The 17069-nt window shown below is 38.7% G+C and overlaps 1 protein-coding gene across 8 annotated transcripts in view; it reads right to left on the reverse strand.

Annotated features, from left to right (window-relative positions):
• RFFL (ring finger and FYVE like domain containing E3 ubiquitin protein ligase) overlaps positions 1-17069 on the reverse strand; it is a 73251-nt gene that overhangs the window by 22258 nt on the left and 33924 nt on the right. For 2 of the 8 annotated variants that reach the window (XM_051992426.1, XM_051992425.1), the window contains exon 2: positions 7578-7635. The exons of 5 other annotated variants lie outside the window; for them this stretch is intronic. Coding sequence is in view for 1 of the 3 variants with exons in the window: in XM_051992423.1 (XP_051848383.1) it covers positions 16584-16680 (97 nt within the window). In the remaining 2 variants the exon portion in view is untranslated. Of the gene's footprint in view, positions 1-7577; positions 7636-16583; positions 16721-17069 lie in introns of those variants that run through there. One more of the 8 variants, XM_051992423.1, reaches the window with a different exon arrangement.

Genomic DNA, 17069 nt, shown 5'->3' on the forward strand with positions numbered 1-17069 from the left:
TGAGAAGAGGATCCTTCCTAAGAAATTTTGAATATGATCAACTTAAGTCTCCACTATTCAATCCCCCTAGTGAGTGATTTTGGAAAAAAATTTCCTACCAATTTTCAGCAAGTTTTCCAAAAAAGGTGGGCTTTCACCTTTCCTAGTGAATAATCAAAAGTGGCCAGGGTGCTCTGAAACTCACCATAGTTTTTAAATCACCTTGTCTCTAGCCTTGTATTTATCTTAAAAGGAAAAGATGAGGGGAAGGATTCTATTTTGTAAACCAGTCCCTGGTAGGCAAGTAGGACCAATATGTTACATATTATATCCATTTGAAAGCAATGTTAGATTTTCTCAATATTCGTGTTCACCTGCTCAAAAGGAAAATTAAAATGTTAACAACTGGGTAGGGTGAATTCTCTATTGCAGGTGGGTTGCATTAAGTCCTAGTTACAGACAGGGTGTCAGACAGAGGTGGGCCTCTCCCTGCCACAAAAGATCAACTTCTATAAAAAATTTTGGCCTACTTGCCTAGGGCAAATAATATTAAACGCAATTAGCAATATTTAAAGTGCTTCCGGGGGAAGGAGGAAACTGATTTTTTTTTAATGCCTAATAAATTCTGGTGCTAATTTGCATTACTACTTGGAAAAGCTCATTCCAATTAAGCACAATACAAAGAATCAGCTAACTCTCCATAGTTCAAGTCTGGTCTATTTCAAAGTTAACTGCTTTAAATTGTCAAGGTTCTTCTATACAGGTAATCCATCCATGTACATACATCTACTTTGCTGGGAACATCTTTTCTTGATAGAAGGAATTTCATCATCTGGAATGTTCCTAAACCAATGAAATTTAAAATATATATATTGCCTCAATAGTGTTTTAGTCTTTTGCAAAATCTAACTAAAATGACCCAAAGTTCAAAGAATCACATTACTGACATAAACTAGCTTTTTTACTTCAGAGTATGGAACTCCTAAGGATTTCACTATTTTACTTAGGGCAGCTTTTCCTATTCTCACTAATACTTTCCAGGAGCAGTTAAAAGTATTTATGCTGCTATGAGGACAGAGAGAGAAGCATACTGTGCCTCATTCATACAGAATGTCCTTCATCTTGTCTAGTACCTCAAAAAAGTAAATCAGAGTTGTAATTATAATGACTGCAATCAAGTACCCTGAATAACCTATCAGAACAGTTTAGCTAAATTCCTTGGAAATAATTTTAAGTAATAATATATATCAAGAAGTTTAAAAAAAAAAGGCATGCTAATTATTTCTGTTGTAAATAACTCTTAAAGGATAGTTTAAATTTTACTATTTAAGCCAGTCTAATATTAAAACAGCATAAATACAGAGTAAGAAGGACTTATATAAGGTTAGAGTTAACATGAATGAATGAATGAGAATTTATTAAATACTCACTATGTGCCAAGAACTATAGTGGGGACATACATACAGAAAGGCAGTGCCTGTTCCACAAAAAACTTACTGTTTAATAAGGAAGACAATTGATATAAGAGTTTGGTAATCAGAAAGGGGAGTTTTGGACTGGGAAATCCCAGAGATGGTGGGTAGAACAAAACAGCAATCAAGTGACATGACCTTTACAGGATAGAAAACAAAAAACTAGAAGCAAAGGGAAACAGCTAAATATGAAAAATCAAAGTGGGAAAAGGTGATGAGAAGGCAAAAAAATTCTCCCCAATAGGGGCAAGGGTGGGGAGAAATGATGTCTCCACCTGAAAATCAATAACTATCAAACTGCAGGATGAGGGCCTTTAGGTGTTACCAGAAAGACTGGAGGAGATATTGAAGGGTAAAATTTAAATCAGGGCTGAATATGTAGCCAGAGACGATGGTAACAGTTACCAAGTGCGGTTTATCCATCCAAATCTCTTTATGGTTTAAGGTTCTCATGTTCAGAGTCTCAGGCTCTGAGACAGAAGAATTTCTCCTCTTCACAGACAAAGTAATACCAGCTTACATATACATGCTCTTATTATGGGCTAAATGCTTTCTAGATATTATTTCATTTGATCCTAAAACAACCCTGCAACATAATTCCCATTTACAGATGAGAAAAGGCAGGCAGAAGTTAAGGATTTGCCCATGTCACACAGCTGGTAGGTATCAAGCTAGATCCGAACTCCTGATTGTAAACCCAGTGCTCTACACTTTAAACCATTACTGGATCAAGAATGATACACTTAAAACTACAATGAGACAGTATGGAATCCTGGGCTCCACTTTTATGGAAGCAGAATAGGATTCGGGAAACCTGGCTCCTTCATATGGATTCTGCCAATAACCAACGATGTGATAATCTTAAACAAGTCACTTCTGAGTGATCTGCCTGACCTCAACTTCTCTACCTATAAAATGAGAATGTTAAGATTGAATCTCTATCTAAAGTACCTTTATTAAAAACGGGAAATATAATCAATCAAGAGAATAAATGGGCCCAGGAAGAATTCAGAAGTACCGTTCTTCAAGGATAAAGGCCAAAGTCCATCAGATTTGTAAATGCTTTCAATGCAGTGTTGTGAACTTAGTGTTGTGAATGAAGGTCTAGAAACAGTAGTAAGCAGCCTCTAGTAAACTGTTACCTAGCTTGAGAACTTAAATACGATACATGGTGCTTTAAACATCTAAATTTGGGAGTTTACTTATTTCAGAAGAAAATTTAATAAGGACACATGAATGCACCTAAAACTGTTTAACTTTAAAAAAAAATCTTAAAAGTGGCAAAATAGATGGATAACAGGTTTATCCATCTTGGCCAGGAAGATTTAAAAGATAACAAGGATAAGAGTAAAAATGACACTGCTATGATAGGGACAAATAAGAAAATTACATTGTAAATCATGAAATAACTAGCTAGTTTAACTTACTGGATTCTAGGCAATGAAACATGTTCTTTGTGAAGTTAAGATTATTTCAAAGATATTTATTTTAGAACATAAAATATAGAGCACCTTAGTCATAAAGGAGACAAGTGCTCAGACCATAGGGTTTGAATTAGTACAAACTCCACCACTGCAGTGGTGAATGGGCAGGACATAAACAAGGCACATTTCTGCAAGGCTGGTTCATGATGTTGAAAGCACTTACAAGGTTTTAAATGGTAACTGATACTCCATCCTCAAAAACAGCCCTGAATTGGGGTGCATGGATACAGTTAGGGAATGAATGAATAATTTGTGCTTGCATGCAAGTTTCATTTTAAGCCAAAGAACCAGGTGAGAAAATAGCAACCAAAGGGTGCACAAATATTTTCTATTTTTCAAGAATACCAATAATAGTGGGGCAAACTACTACCCAAGGTAGCCCCCTGAGAGACTCAGCAGCATATACCCAAGAAAGGGAACTCCCAGGTCTGGGAAGATAGTGGAGCCTTTGCAGATTTTTCCTTAGAATCTTGGATTTAAACTTTTTTACTGATTGTTCCACTGACTATGCTAATTAATCTAATATTTCAACTTACAGAGCACTATAAAAACCCCATGATGCAAATTGATAAAGCCTTAAAACGACTGACATTTAGAAAGAATGTTTCTGTCTCAATGGTTTTCCAAACCAATTTTAAATTGGGTTTTTCTCACTATCAATATCTCAATTACAGTTGTGTGATCTGTGACATGTAGCTAATGATAATAAGAGGACAATAACCTAAATTTATGTCTAAACTCTACTCCACTCCCAACCACACTATGTTACTTGTTTGTTTGTTCAGTGTTATAGCCATCATGAAACTCTTGAAGAAAAAACCTGATATTGGAATATCTCAGAAAGAATTTGCAACAAGAATGATGACAAGATTTTTAAGTTCTTAAAGTAGTAGAAAAGCAGCACCCAAGAAGTCAGGAAGACTTGGTTACAGTCCCATCTTTTGCCAGGACCTGAGCAGCTTGGGGGTAACCTTGAGCCAAGTTTAAATGCTCAGTACCCTGGGTAATCAAAAGCACCATAGAACTTTTCATTAGGAGCTCAGTACAAAGATGGAACCACAGATCCATTTGCAAAAAAAAAAAAGTAGCATTAAAATGTCAAAGTTGGGCTTGGACGTGTTGTTCCAGCAACAGCTAGGAATCAAACCATTCAGTATATCCAAAGCAGCTTATATTCTAGCAAGGGAGATAACACGTAAGTATATTCTATGTCTGTATAAAGTATTTACAAAATAATACAAGGTAAATTGTAGGCTAAAGAAGGTGGGGATAGGGGCACATTCAGTCGAATCACCATAAGAAATACCCAAGTCTAGAGCAGCATAATCATACCAAATGATTATGGAAAATGAGAATTCCACTAGAAAAACGCAAATTTTTGGGGGGGCCCCTTTACAGGGGACAATCACTCTGAATTGTAAATATTATTGGGAATTCCCTCTTGTTCCATCTAGTTTATGACAAATGCAGATGAGGAGGCTTGGCATATCTGCCAGGGACAGTTTAATAAAAAGTAATTCTGACCAATGGAATTGTGCCAAAATATTGCCCTCGGGTCTGATAAATGATATGGTAGCTTCTAATCTGGGTAGGATTCAGAATAGCTAACAGATTGAACACTATGAAAGAGAAGCCCACACATTTAATTCCAGCCTAGTCATTCTTGCCCTGGGGACTAACTCAGTCAGGAAAGAGCAGTTCAAAGAGAAGCCAACTAATAATCTTGAAGACCAAGAATAAATAGACCTGTAGCTTAATTACCTGGCAAAGTCTATTAATACTAAAAAAAGGGTCCAAATCCAACCTATTGGGCAAGAAGGAAGAGAGGCTATATTTTCTACTATCAAAAGAACTGTTCCCTGAACACACAACAGTCCATATTTCCTGATTCCAGGAATTTTTCCTCACTGTCTTCTATTCTTGGGACTCTCTTCCCTCCTAGGATTTTAGCAGACCTGAAGGAAATCCCATCTCTACCTACTGATTTCCCCAGTTTCTGTACAGTCTCATCCCTTTCTGCTCCTGAATGTAGAGAGAGGGATAGGGAACAGGCAAGTCCTTGTCTACACCTAGAACCATTCCCAGCAGTGTCCACTTCCCAGCCTTCCTTCAAGTCCCAGCTAAAGTAGCATGTCTGCAAAAAGTCTTTATCTTAGGGCCTTCCCTGTGTCAATCCTTCTCTCTATACATGTTTCCCCAAGTGGATTAAGTGCTTCTTGAGGGCAGGGTCTAGGGTCTTTCTTTGGGTCACTGGAGTTTAGCACAATGCCTGGCATATAGTTAAGTACTTATTGACTTGACATAGGATTAAATACAGGTTTTCTAGGACTTCCTTACTGGGACTAATCAAGAAGTCAATGCTAAACATATAGAAGGTAGATCCTTAATAAATACTAAAACTAGGTTCAACTGTGATTTAGGTCAAACAATAGACTGACTACCACTTTAGAAGTTTTTACTTGGCATTTTGATCTCCAAACTCCAAAGTCCACACTTTTATTCTTACTCTTTGAATATCCACAATCATTTAACACATCCCCAAGTCACAGAATATGATGATTTTTCAACTCCATAGAACTGAAGCTATTTTGACTCTCAAATTTAGGTCTCCTTCCTGTTTTACTGTCAGCTCTGAACTCTACGTTGTACAAAGAATAAAACTCAATCAAATCAACCCATTAATGACATCACCACCAAATCTAAGAAGACAGGCAGAAAGGTACCTTCAGCATTTTCATCACTTTCCTTTGATTCAATAGAGCCCAAATTGTCGAACTGGCCATGTCACTAGTTTATGTACAAGACCATAGTCCAGACTACAGCCTGAAATCAGACCCCATCTCTGGGTTCCTGGACCTGCTTACTCACTCTCATTAACAAATCATTCTGCCTTGCATTGATCAGGGATTCCTTAAACCAAGACTGCAATCAGCTTTTTGTATCACTTTCATTGGATCAAGGACTTCTTCAACTACTTCTGATCAAGTATTTGAGATAAGAATTTTTTTTACTAACATGAAATTTACTAATATAAAGGAAATTTTACATATAAAACAAGAAAAATAAAGGAAAGCAAGATGTCTAGAGATTAGATACCAGACCTTGGTATTTATCTCAATAGCTTTCCACAAGTCTCCCAGTTCTCCAATACTCTCCTCATCAAAGCTTCTCTTCCCTTTCCTCCACCAATTACTGTCTAATAGTTGTGACCTCCCTACTTGTCCATATCAATAGAGTGAGTCTCTCATCCCACCAGAACAGAAGCAATGTTCTAGAAATAGAATAGAAACATCTTAGTACCTTATAGCATAAACATCTTAAAACCAAAATAAGGGCTTTGAAATATATTTCCTACACTAATTTCTTCCCAAAATTAAAACATAAAAGAGTGGGTTCTATGCAACATAACAGAACAACAGGTGCTTCAACAGCCTAGAAATCTGGAATCTAGAAAGGATTTGTAGAAACATTCACAATTGAGATGGTGCAAAGAGCTCAAGGCTTCATTTCTGCATCTGAAAAATAGGGATGGGAGTCAAAAATGACTTCCAGCCTTAGATTTCTACTCTTACAATTCTAAAATTGCTCTATGAATCCCATGAGAATTTATTAAAGAGCTGCCATGTGCTAAGTACTGTGGATAAAAAGACAAAAATCCTCATTCCCCTCAAGGAGTTTCAGGCCTATTAGGGGCATAAGAAAATAAATAAATGAATACAAATTGTAAGCAAAATAAGCACAAAGTTACTTCCAAGTGAGAGATCCTCACCATTTAGGAAAGGCCTAAATCTCCTGACACTTGAAGGAAGGATTCACTGAAGAGGAAGTCAGGAGGTGGGTGGGTTCCAAACAAAGGCAAAGGATACTAGATATAGAATGTCATACACAGGGAACAGCAAATGAACCAGACTGTCAAAAACAAGGTATATTTCAATATTATAACCATCATATCAAATCTTGATGCCAGACAATCTTCCAAGAATTTCTGTAGGGGAATAGTAGGTAAGCTCTGGAAGTGTGCCCAAACACACACCAATCTAAGTACAGAGAATAAGTTCTAACTAAAGGACCTTTATAAAAAGTTAGAATAGTAAAGGATTTGTATTCTCCAGCGTTGTCTAGCATTTCCTTCTGCTGTTACAAACCAGAGATTGTCTTCCCCAAAGCCACAGTTCAACCATCAAAGGTTTCATTTTACAATTCATATGGATGCAATATGCTGTAACAGCTAGTGGGGGAAAATTAACCCTTTGAAAGGAGAAAGGCCTGGACTTTAGTGGGTGGAATCAAATCCACACAAAGCTTTGTTCCACACTTGAAAGAACATAGGATTTGTCTAAGTCCAGATCCAAGACAGTGCTTTCTACTTTCAACTACCCCAAGCTTTAAAGCTCAAGGTCACAAGGTACAGTGGAAGACCAGAATATCCTGTTTGCAATCAACTTCCTGTTCTGTGCAGTGTCGTCTCTTTCACTATTGCTCCCTAAGCCAACAAAAAAACTTGAGTATCAGGAAGTAGACAACAAACACATATCCTTTCTCATATGTTATCACAACTAACTTACACCTGACTTACAGAAGTCTTTTAATGTCTGTTGTTAACAAGAGCTAACAATTAATTACCTGACCCTTTCTTACATACCTTATCTCTTTTGATCTTCCTCACATCCAGTTAGGTAAGCAGTTTAAGTATTAGATTCCTAGTTGTACAGAAGAGAACAAGATGAATTACTCTCACCAAGCATAAAATGATTACAGTTGGTCTTGAGTAATGGGCACCTATAAAATAATCCAAAGTCTCAGAGAAGTTTCCTAGACTTCAGAAAATGCAGGCTTCATGGCAACAGTCACTTTGGACTGATTGATACGACTCTGAAACTTACTCTATAGTGGCAAATGATACCCAGGTGATAGAAGCAAATTTGAAGCAAAAATTTTATAATGTAAGGCTACAAAAAGCAAACAAAAAAACTCTGCAAAGTTTAGATAATTACACATTTGGCCACTTCTCAAATGAATTGGTTTTGGACATTCTATTACACAAAAGACTGATCACCAATAGGGAAAGATCATGTAACTGATATCTATAGTGGAAGAGAGCAAACAGAAAGAAACTGCAAAACATTCCCTCCACCTTAAGCAAAACTCCAAAGAGATCACTTTCTTACACCACACTGCATAATTTAGGCAACTGATCTTCAAGTCTTGGAACTGAAGTGGCCTACAAGCAACCTGTAAGACCAATATGCTAAAATCTCTGAGGAGGAATGCAAATCCTGAGCAAAAAAAAAAAGAAAAAAGAAAGAAAGAAAGAAATTCATCAATCCTAAACTACCACATCTGTGTCTGTGTAACTTTAGGTAATCTTAGATTCAATTTCCTCTTATGCAAAATGACTCTAAAGTCCTTACCAGCTTGAAAAAATCCTAGAATCCTGGACCAGCTTTAATGGTTCAAGTTTCCCTACTATCTTGTAGTTGAACTATGGTGACAACAAGGGACCTCAGGTATCCTATAATGTCAATCTAGAGCTTGATCTTTTCTCAAAATAAATGAAGAGGTTTTCCTCATTAATTCCTTCAAATGGATCTGAAATCTACTTCCAAATGGAAACAGCAGGCAAGAGAGCCTCAAAAATTGCTGCTTAGCCTTTCTATGGCTATGTAATGTAATCAGAACTGTTCCCACACCAATAAGAGGACTCAAAAGGAAGATAAGATGGCCACATAAAATTTAACTCCCAGCATGTGGTATCCCCACCCACGAAATGTTAAAGGGAAAGAATGGGGCAAAATCAACACAAAAAGAGGGTACAAAACATAGATGAATCCATTCAAGGGAAGAAACAAAAAAATTTAAATAAGACAAATAAGCAAGGCAGAGGAAAAGGGAAGCTGAGAATCAATCAACAATAATTTATTAAGTTCTTACTAAACACCCTGCACTGGGCTAAGCAGTGAGGCTAAAAACTCACATTTGAATGGGGAAGACAAAAAGCAGAAAAGGTGTATACATGATTTATACTGTACATGGAAGGTAATTTCATAGGAAAGGGATTGGCAGTAAGGAAAGAGAAAGAGGCAGGAAATAAGCAATTATACAGTGCCTATTGCGTACCAGGTAGTATCTGATTCTCACAACAACCCTGCAAGGCAGATGATGTTATGATTTCCAATTTACAAGTTGAAGTAGCCAAGGCAAAGTGTTTAAGTGATTTGCTCAGGGTCACACAACTACTAAGTATCTGAGGCTGGAACTGAACTAGATTTTCCTGAATCTAGAACCAATTCTCTGTCAACTTCAACATCAAGTTGCCTCCTGCAGATCTCCCATAGAAGGTGATTGAATTTAATTTTGAAGAAAGACAGGAAGAAGATGTGGGAAAGCATTCCAGGTTTAGGGAGGCAGCTGGTAAAGGAGAATCATATACAAGGAACAGCAAGTAGGACAGCTATGACTGAACCAGAGAAGTAAGGGAAGAGAAGACTAAGTAATGGAAGGTTTCCAAAGTCTAAAAGGTGGTTTTATACTTGATCCTGTTAATGCTGGGGAGCCTCTGGAATAGATGGACTTAGGGAGGCTTTAATAAGATCCCTTTTGGTAGTAGAATGTAGGATGGACTGAAGGGTATAAAGAGGCAGGGAATCCAACTAACAGGTAACTGCTGCAGTGAAGGCAGGAGGTGATGAGAACCTGTACCGGATGCTGGTTGTGAGAGGAAGGCATCCAGACCAGGATATTATGGAGATAGAACAAGATCTGGAGGATGAGAGTGAGTAATCAGGACAGATCACTGAGATCATGAGCCTGGCTGAGCAGAGAAGTTTAGAAGAGAGAAGAGGATGGGTTTCTTGTCTTTTGGTATGGTTTCTGGGGGAGAGGTAAGCTCTATTTTGCACATATCAATCTATGGGGTGGCTGAAAGGGGCAATTTACTGGAAAAGACAGATGGGGGAAGAGGAAAAGGAATTAAGTATTTATGTAACACCTACTGTGTACCAGTGCCCTTTACAAATATTATCTCATTTGATGCTCACAACAACCCTGGAAGGTAGACACTGTTATTATCTGTTTGAATTGAGGAGGTCCTAACTGCAGGCACTATGGGTGTCCACAGAGTCACCTAGCTGCCTAGGCTGGGTTGGGAAGAGAAGAGATGAAAGGTATATGGAAAGGGGTTTACCCTGGAACTCTTCAATGAAGAAAGCAGAAAAATATTTCTCAAATGATATGAGATGAGGAGGGGAGAGAGAATGGAGTGAAATACAAATAGCTTCAATTTTCTCAGTAAACTAAGAGGGCAAAGTCCTGAACAATGAGAAGGCAAAGGGAGGGGCTGTCATAAGAGGACTGGTTTGGAACAGCTGTAGGGGATAAATGGATAACAAATGGGCTAGTAAGATATAAAAAGAACTGACTTGCTACAGAATAAGGAAACTATAATCCAAGAAAAGAAAACCCCATCACAGATTACAATTACCTAATTAGCACCTTCTATTTCCCTGAATCTGTCCTGAGCCTCCAGCCCTTCCAATGCTCCATTATCCCAGTTTACCAACCCTTCCACAATCCCCTTCTGGTGTTATTTGCCTCCCTATTCACCTCATCATTCTCCTTTTGAATGATCATCTCATTAAGACCCCAGTACAAGACTAAGAGCCATCCCTTTTGCCAATTCCCAACCCTAAATAAGAATACAATATGCTTTCTCTATTCTTGCTCTAGAGCTACCCAATGTTATAGCCAAGTCCACAACAAATGGATGTTTTTTTAAGTTCAATTTGTCCCTCACTGCTACTGCTTAGCAATTCCATGGTATTTTCAATGGTGATCTTCTAAATGTATCCTCCTCCTCTCCGTTTTTCTCGAATCCTCTCTTCTCCCTAATTCCTCTCCACTCCATCTCCAGTATTTCCTTCTTCAGTCTCCTTTATACCAAATATTTTTCCCTGTCAATATGATTATGCCACATTAGCACAGAACTATAGACTGGTAACTTTTCCAATCCTTAGACTTAAAATGTATTATGATTGTTCTGATTTCTCACCAACCACTTATTATACCCTTGCAGTCTGTCATGTGGTTCTTATACACCACTAAAAATATTCTCTAGAAGATCATCAATTCATTCATCCACAAGGGGACGATAGTGCCAGGACTTGAAGAAGGTGATAATCAAGTACCTTCTGCCAAGTTAAAAAAAAAATTTTTTTAAAGCATGTTAAGGAACTCTCTTGTATTTCCTACTGTTCTTCCAAACCCTTCCCAACTCACTTTCTCCAAATCTTCACCGCTGCCTCTACCACTCACTCTCCCAATATTACTGAGAAGATAGTGGCAGATATGTTACCCCTGGAGATGTTTTGTTTTTTTTTTTTTTTAAATCAAATCCACTGCCCTCAAGAAGCTTAAAGTCTTGAGGCTGTATATGCTGAAACAGTAATATCGAACAGATACAAAGTAATACACTAGCGATTTGGATGCTCAGGAGAGGTTTCCTATAACCAAGTGGCACTGGAGCTAAGCAGGAAAGCAAGGGCTTCTGGGAGGCAGAGATGAGGCAGAGAGTTGGAATGTCATGCAAAGAGGCAAGTCTGGCTAAAACAGAGAATCGATGAAGGACAAATATGTAAAACAAGCTGGAGAAGCTGAGCTGGAGGGAGATAGAAAAGGGCTTTCTTTAGACACCAAACAGAGCACAACGCATTTGAGTCTAGAGGTAACAGGAAAAAGTCCCTGGAGCTTTGTGTGGGGGATGGAAAAATGGGTGATATGGTCAAATTTGGACAGGCATAATAATTTAACAGCTGCACAGAAGATGGAGTGGAAAGGGAATTGGTAAGAGAAAGGAGACTAATCAGGCGATTATTGCAATAGTGAGGGGTGATAAAGACCTGAATCATTCGTGAAAAAGAATGCAAGAACTGTCTGAGGAAGACACAGAATAGACAAGCCAGGGCAATTCAATGGAGAGGAGAGGGAGTGAGAGAATAACCAACTGGTTGAGGATGTCTCTGATGTTATGGATTTGACTAACTGGAAGCATGATGGCATTCCCAACAGAAATAAGGAAGTTAGATAGAGGGTAGGGTTTAAAGAAAAGGTGAGTTCCAATTCTGAATGAATTTTGAGTTTGTGATGCCTACAGGACATCCTATTGGAAATCAGACCCTCACATTACAGGATCCTAGATTTAGAGCTGGAAGGACCCTTAGAAGGCTTCAACTCCAAGCTCCTCATTTTACAAATAAGGAAACTAAGACTGAGGGGTGTTAAATGCCTTGCCCTGTATCATATAACTAGAGTAAGTGCCTGGAGCAGGATTTGGCTGCAAATCATCTTGACTCTTAGTGGCATAGAAAGGTAGTTCATGTAGGCCTGAAGGTCAGAAAAAGGATTATAGCTGTATCTATACAGATCTGGAGGTCATCAGCAGAAGGAGGCTAGAGGAGAACTGATGAACTCACCAAAAGACAGAGTCTATATAAGGAGAAGGGGAAAAGCCATTATATAGATAGATAGATAGATAGATAGATAGATAGATAGATAGATAGATGATAGGGAGACTGACAGGGAAGTAGTGGCCAGACAGGTAGAGAGGACCAGGACAGACTATATGTGTGTGTATACATACATACATACATATATATGTATATACATACACACATACACAATAATTACCCTTTGAAAAGATAGTGTCAAAGAGGGAGTGGTCAAAAATGTCAAATGCTACAAAGATCTTGGTCAAGAATGAGAAATGAGAAAAGGCCACTGGATTAAGCAACCTTAGAGAGAACAGCTTCAAGTCAGTCAGAAGCTAAACTCTAAAGCTTTTGAGAAAGAAATGGAAAATAAGAAAATGGGGCAACTGGGAGGAGAGACAGCTTTTTGTAGGAGTTGAACTGTGGACGGGAGAAAGTGACGCATTTGATTCTAGAGGTAACAGGAAAAAGTCCCTGGAGCTAAGGGGATGGTAGAATCAAATGAAGGCTTGAAGGATGAGAGAGATCTAAGCACATTATTAACTAGACTGAAAGGACACACAGGATAAAGGCAAACTAAAAATTAGAGAGTGGAAGATATGGAAGACAGGAAGAAATGGATAAAGACAAAGATCTGATATTGACAAGGAAAAGAGGCCACTTTTTCTACAAGGCTGGCGCAACAGAGGAAGAAAATTGGGGATGATGTTAAGTGTATCCAGATGGACAAGAACGAAGCTCATAACAGAGAGTCTCAATGCTTGTGGATGAGTAGAAAAGAAGGTCCTCTGCCTAATTAGAGGAAAGGGAAAAGGGATAATATAGGTAGTCTGAGGAACCAAAGAGAAGGATCAGCGGTCTTCTCATTGATAAATCAAAAGTTCCTAGATGATGCACTGAATAGATAAGGTGATGAACTTGAAATCAGGAAGACCCAAATTCAAATTCAGCTTGACAGGTACTAGTTGCAAGACCATCTGCAAGTTAGCCTCTGTCTGCCTCAGTTTTCTCACATATAAATTGAAAATAGTTAAGAGACCTATTGCTCAGGGCTGTATTACAAATCTATGAGAAAATATTTGTGCAGCACTCAGCACACCTTTAAGCCCAATATATACGTTAGCTATTACTATTATCCCTTGACCTCTCAGCACCCATTTGATACCATCTCCTCCTCTGGCTTCTATGACACTGCACTATCCCATTTCTCTGACCTTTCTTACTGTTCCTCTTCTCCAATTCCTTTCCTCTGTCCTCCTTATCCCCACCCTTTATTTGAGGCATTCCCTAAGGTTTTGTTTGTTCTTGACCCTCCTTCCTTTCTCTACAATTCTCTCTCCCTTGGTAAATTCAGTCACTCCCACAGTGTCAACTCTTATGAAAGCCTCCCATCCCAGATCTGTATCTTCGGTCCCATCCTTTCCTATTAAGTGCTTAGGAAACCTTAGAATTGAACCCAACACCTTCTTCCCCAATCAGCTTCTTCTCCCTAATTCTGTTCCTTGCTTTCCATTTACTCAATCAAAAGCTTCCCTCTTCTCCTGCTCCTCAGTGCCCCCTTCTTTACTTAGTCAGCAAGTACCTCTCAGCAGTATTTCTGTTCTCTTTTACCTTTTTATGGCCTGCAAACACACGTCAAATCCTCACTACCTCAAAAACCTCTTTGGAGGTACACAATAATCTCTTATCTCTAATCCATTCAATATACCACTTGAAGGTGAATTCTTCAAATGCCAGCTCTGAGGCAACTGGGGTTAAGTGACTTGCCCAGGGTCACACAGCTAAGAAATGTTAAGTGTCTGAGACCAGATTTGAACTCACGTCCTCCTGACTTCAGGGCTGGTGCTCTATCCACTGTACCAACTAGTGGCTCCTGTCACTTTTCCTTCTTTAAAAAAAAACTTCCAATGGTTCCCTAATGTCTTTTCAAGTAACATCCAAGCCTCTTAGCCTGCCACTCAAGATTTTCCACGATTGACCTCCCCCAACTATCTCCTCCCGAATTCCACATATGGACTTGTAAAGGATCCAGTCACCCCCAAAGATGTTGTGAAGGTAGAAATGATAAGATCTGACAACTAACAGGATATGTGGAATGAAAGGAAGGAGGAGAGGATGAGACCAGTTTTCAAGAAGTTGGATGACTAGAAGGGTGGTGGTGATCTCATCAGTTTGGCACAGAGATGAATTGAAGGGAAATTTAATGAGTTCTATTTAGACATGCTGAGTTAGAGATGTCTTCAGGACATCCAACTGAAAATGTCTAGTAGGAAATTTGTGATTAAGCACTGGAACAAAGAAGAGAGATGGATGCACATATTTGGGAACTCACTTTCAAAGAAATTTAATTAAATGCAAGAAAGCAAGTGAGAATATAAAGAAGTTACCATAAATACATTTTCCCAAGAGTTCAGGAAGAAAATAATCAGAAGCTGGCCTCAGATTGGTGTGGTATGAGTAAGGAGAGAAGGATGGAAGATACCTACAGAATATCTAAGTAGAAGTGTCAAGCAGACAGTAAGAATTGAAATTAGAGTTAAGGACAGTAATGAGGGCTGCAAGTAAGATTTGGAAATCCTCTGCAAAGAGCTTAGCTGATGATCAAATCCATAAGTGCTGATGAGATCACCAAGATTGTCTTCTAGGGAGAGAAGAGGGACCCATAACACTATCCTGGGACACACCTACACATAAGTGTCAGGACAGAGATGGTGAAAAAGAGATCTAGAGAAAGTTAAACTCAATCAAGAGCTAGAAAGAGAACAAAGATCAGTGCCGTGAAAACCTAGAGAGGAAAGAGCACACTGAAGGAAGAGTGATCAACAATGTCAAATAAGAATAGAGGTCAAGAAGATTGAAAACTGAAAAAACAACAACTGGATTTAGGAAAGGGGGAAAAAAAAAAAAAAGAGCAATATTGGCTTTGTAGAAGGCAACTTGACAGAAGCCAGAGTACAAGGGACTGTGATGCGAGTGGGACTGGTATATTTATTCTCTCCCCATTAGACCTATAAGCTTAAAAAGCAAGATCTATGTCAACTCTCTATGGTTCCATCAAGAATGCCCACAGCAACTTGCATGTAGTGCATACTATCTACTTTTTGTTAAATTAAATGGACCTGGGCTGGGGCAAGATGAAGATGCTTAAGGGAAAAAAATGAATGTCTCAAAATATTTGTCTATTTCTAGGCCTCCTAGAAATTTTGTCTATTTAGGCCCCTTGGTGAATAAGTAAGCCCTAACTGCTCTTTCTGCCCAAATGATGAAATGATCCCAAATTAGTCCATGATAAACAGTTTTCAGCAGTTACCAATACTTTAGTTACCGTCATGTTGTTAGAGCTAGCAAAGCACATCAATGTGTTTAACTTAAAACAAAAAATTAACTAAATCTAAACTTCACAGTCAAAAAGGCATTCTGGATGATGTCTTCAATTTCCTATCTATATGTTAATTAAAATTTGCCTATAGAAAGTCCTTCAAAATCCTCTAAATAATGCTGACTGATCAGAGACATGGTTTTTAGAAACTGACTTCAACATTCTCAGGAAGCTGACAAAAGATCAAATTCATCAAATCAGGGGTTTTCCTTTTCCTTCCCTCTTCTTTCCCATCAAGGGTAACATAGTAGTCAAAACAGAAGAGTTCCAATCCTGACTCTACCACAAATCCTTTCTACTATCTCCCAAAAAAAGAATATGGGATATCAGAGCAAAGGCACTGGCAACATCCCAAAGGTAAACATCCCTAGTGTAAAAGGCAATGTTTCATCAGCGTTGAGGGAAATTCATTCAGGGTTCTGACCATAAAAGATACCACTACTTCATTATTATATGGGCTAATTTAACAATGACTCGGGTCTTCCTCCCTTTTGCAACAGCTGTCTGACAAAAACATCTCATAAGATTGACCCAAGAGGAGCAGAGAATAACCATACTGAAATTTTGTTCTATCAGGTGTTGAATTTAACTTAAGCCTAACTAGTCAAAATAGGCTAGAATTAAGCCAACTGAAAGCTGAAATTAAATTTTTCCTCCCTCCGTGACTTCTTCAGAGAGTCCTATTATGAACTTCGAAATAAAAAGGTCTAAGGTACTAGGGTCTAATGACCTAGTAACTTTCCCTGATCCAGAATCTAGGAACTACAAAGAAATATGTCATATTTACCTCGTTTTGCCTGTTTCAGAACATCGCCCAAGCAGAAAGCAAACTCCTTCCAGTTCCTGCAGCTGGAGACATCAGAGCCATTTCCAGATGAGATCATCTCAGGAACCAACAGCAGCAGCTTTCAGGAAAAGTGAATGGTGCCTCCTGGGGATGTGTCTTTGGCAAGCAATACTGCCACAGTGCAAACTTTACTCCGAGAAGTGCTGACTCATGCCGTGCTAAATTGGAATTTACCCAAAGCCTCTGGATGCCCTCTATGAGCAAGAGAAGATGATCAAGTTGAGTCCGACTTTTTAAAATTTAGAACCAATGACTCAGATGAAGTAAAACACTCACGGTACACTTGGCAGTATTGCTTGCACCAGGGCTCTCGCAGTCCGGGGACACTTTTCCTGAGAGCCCCTGTGGGCAGTTTCTGAAATTCCATCTGAAAACTGCAGGGGAGTTCAACGGTGCTAGGTTACCGGCCTCTGCTCTATTGGTAAA

This window comes from Antechinus flavipes, chromosome 4 (genome assembly GCF_016432865.1).
Source record: "Antechinus flavipes isolate AdamAnt ecotype Samford, QLD, Australia chromosome 4, AdamAnt_v2, whole genome shotgun sequence".
NCBI classification, from domain to species: Eukaryota; Metazoa; Chordata; class Mammalia; order Dasyuromorphia; family Dasyuridae; genus Antechinus; species Antechinus flavipes.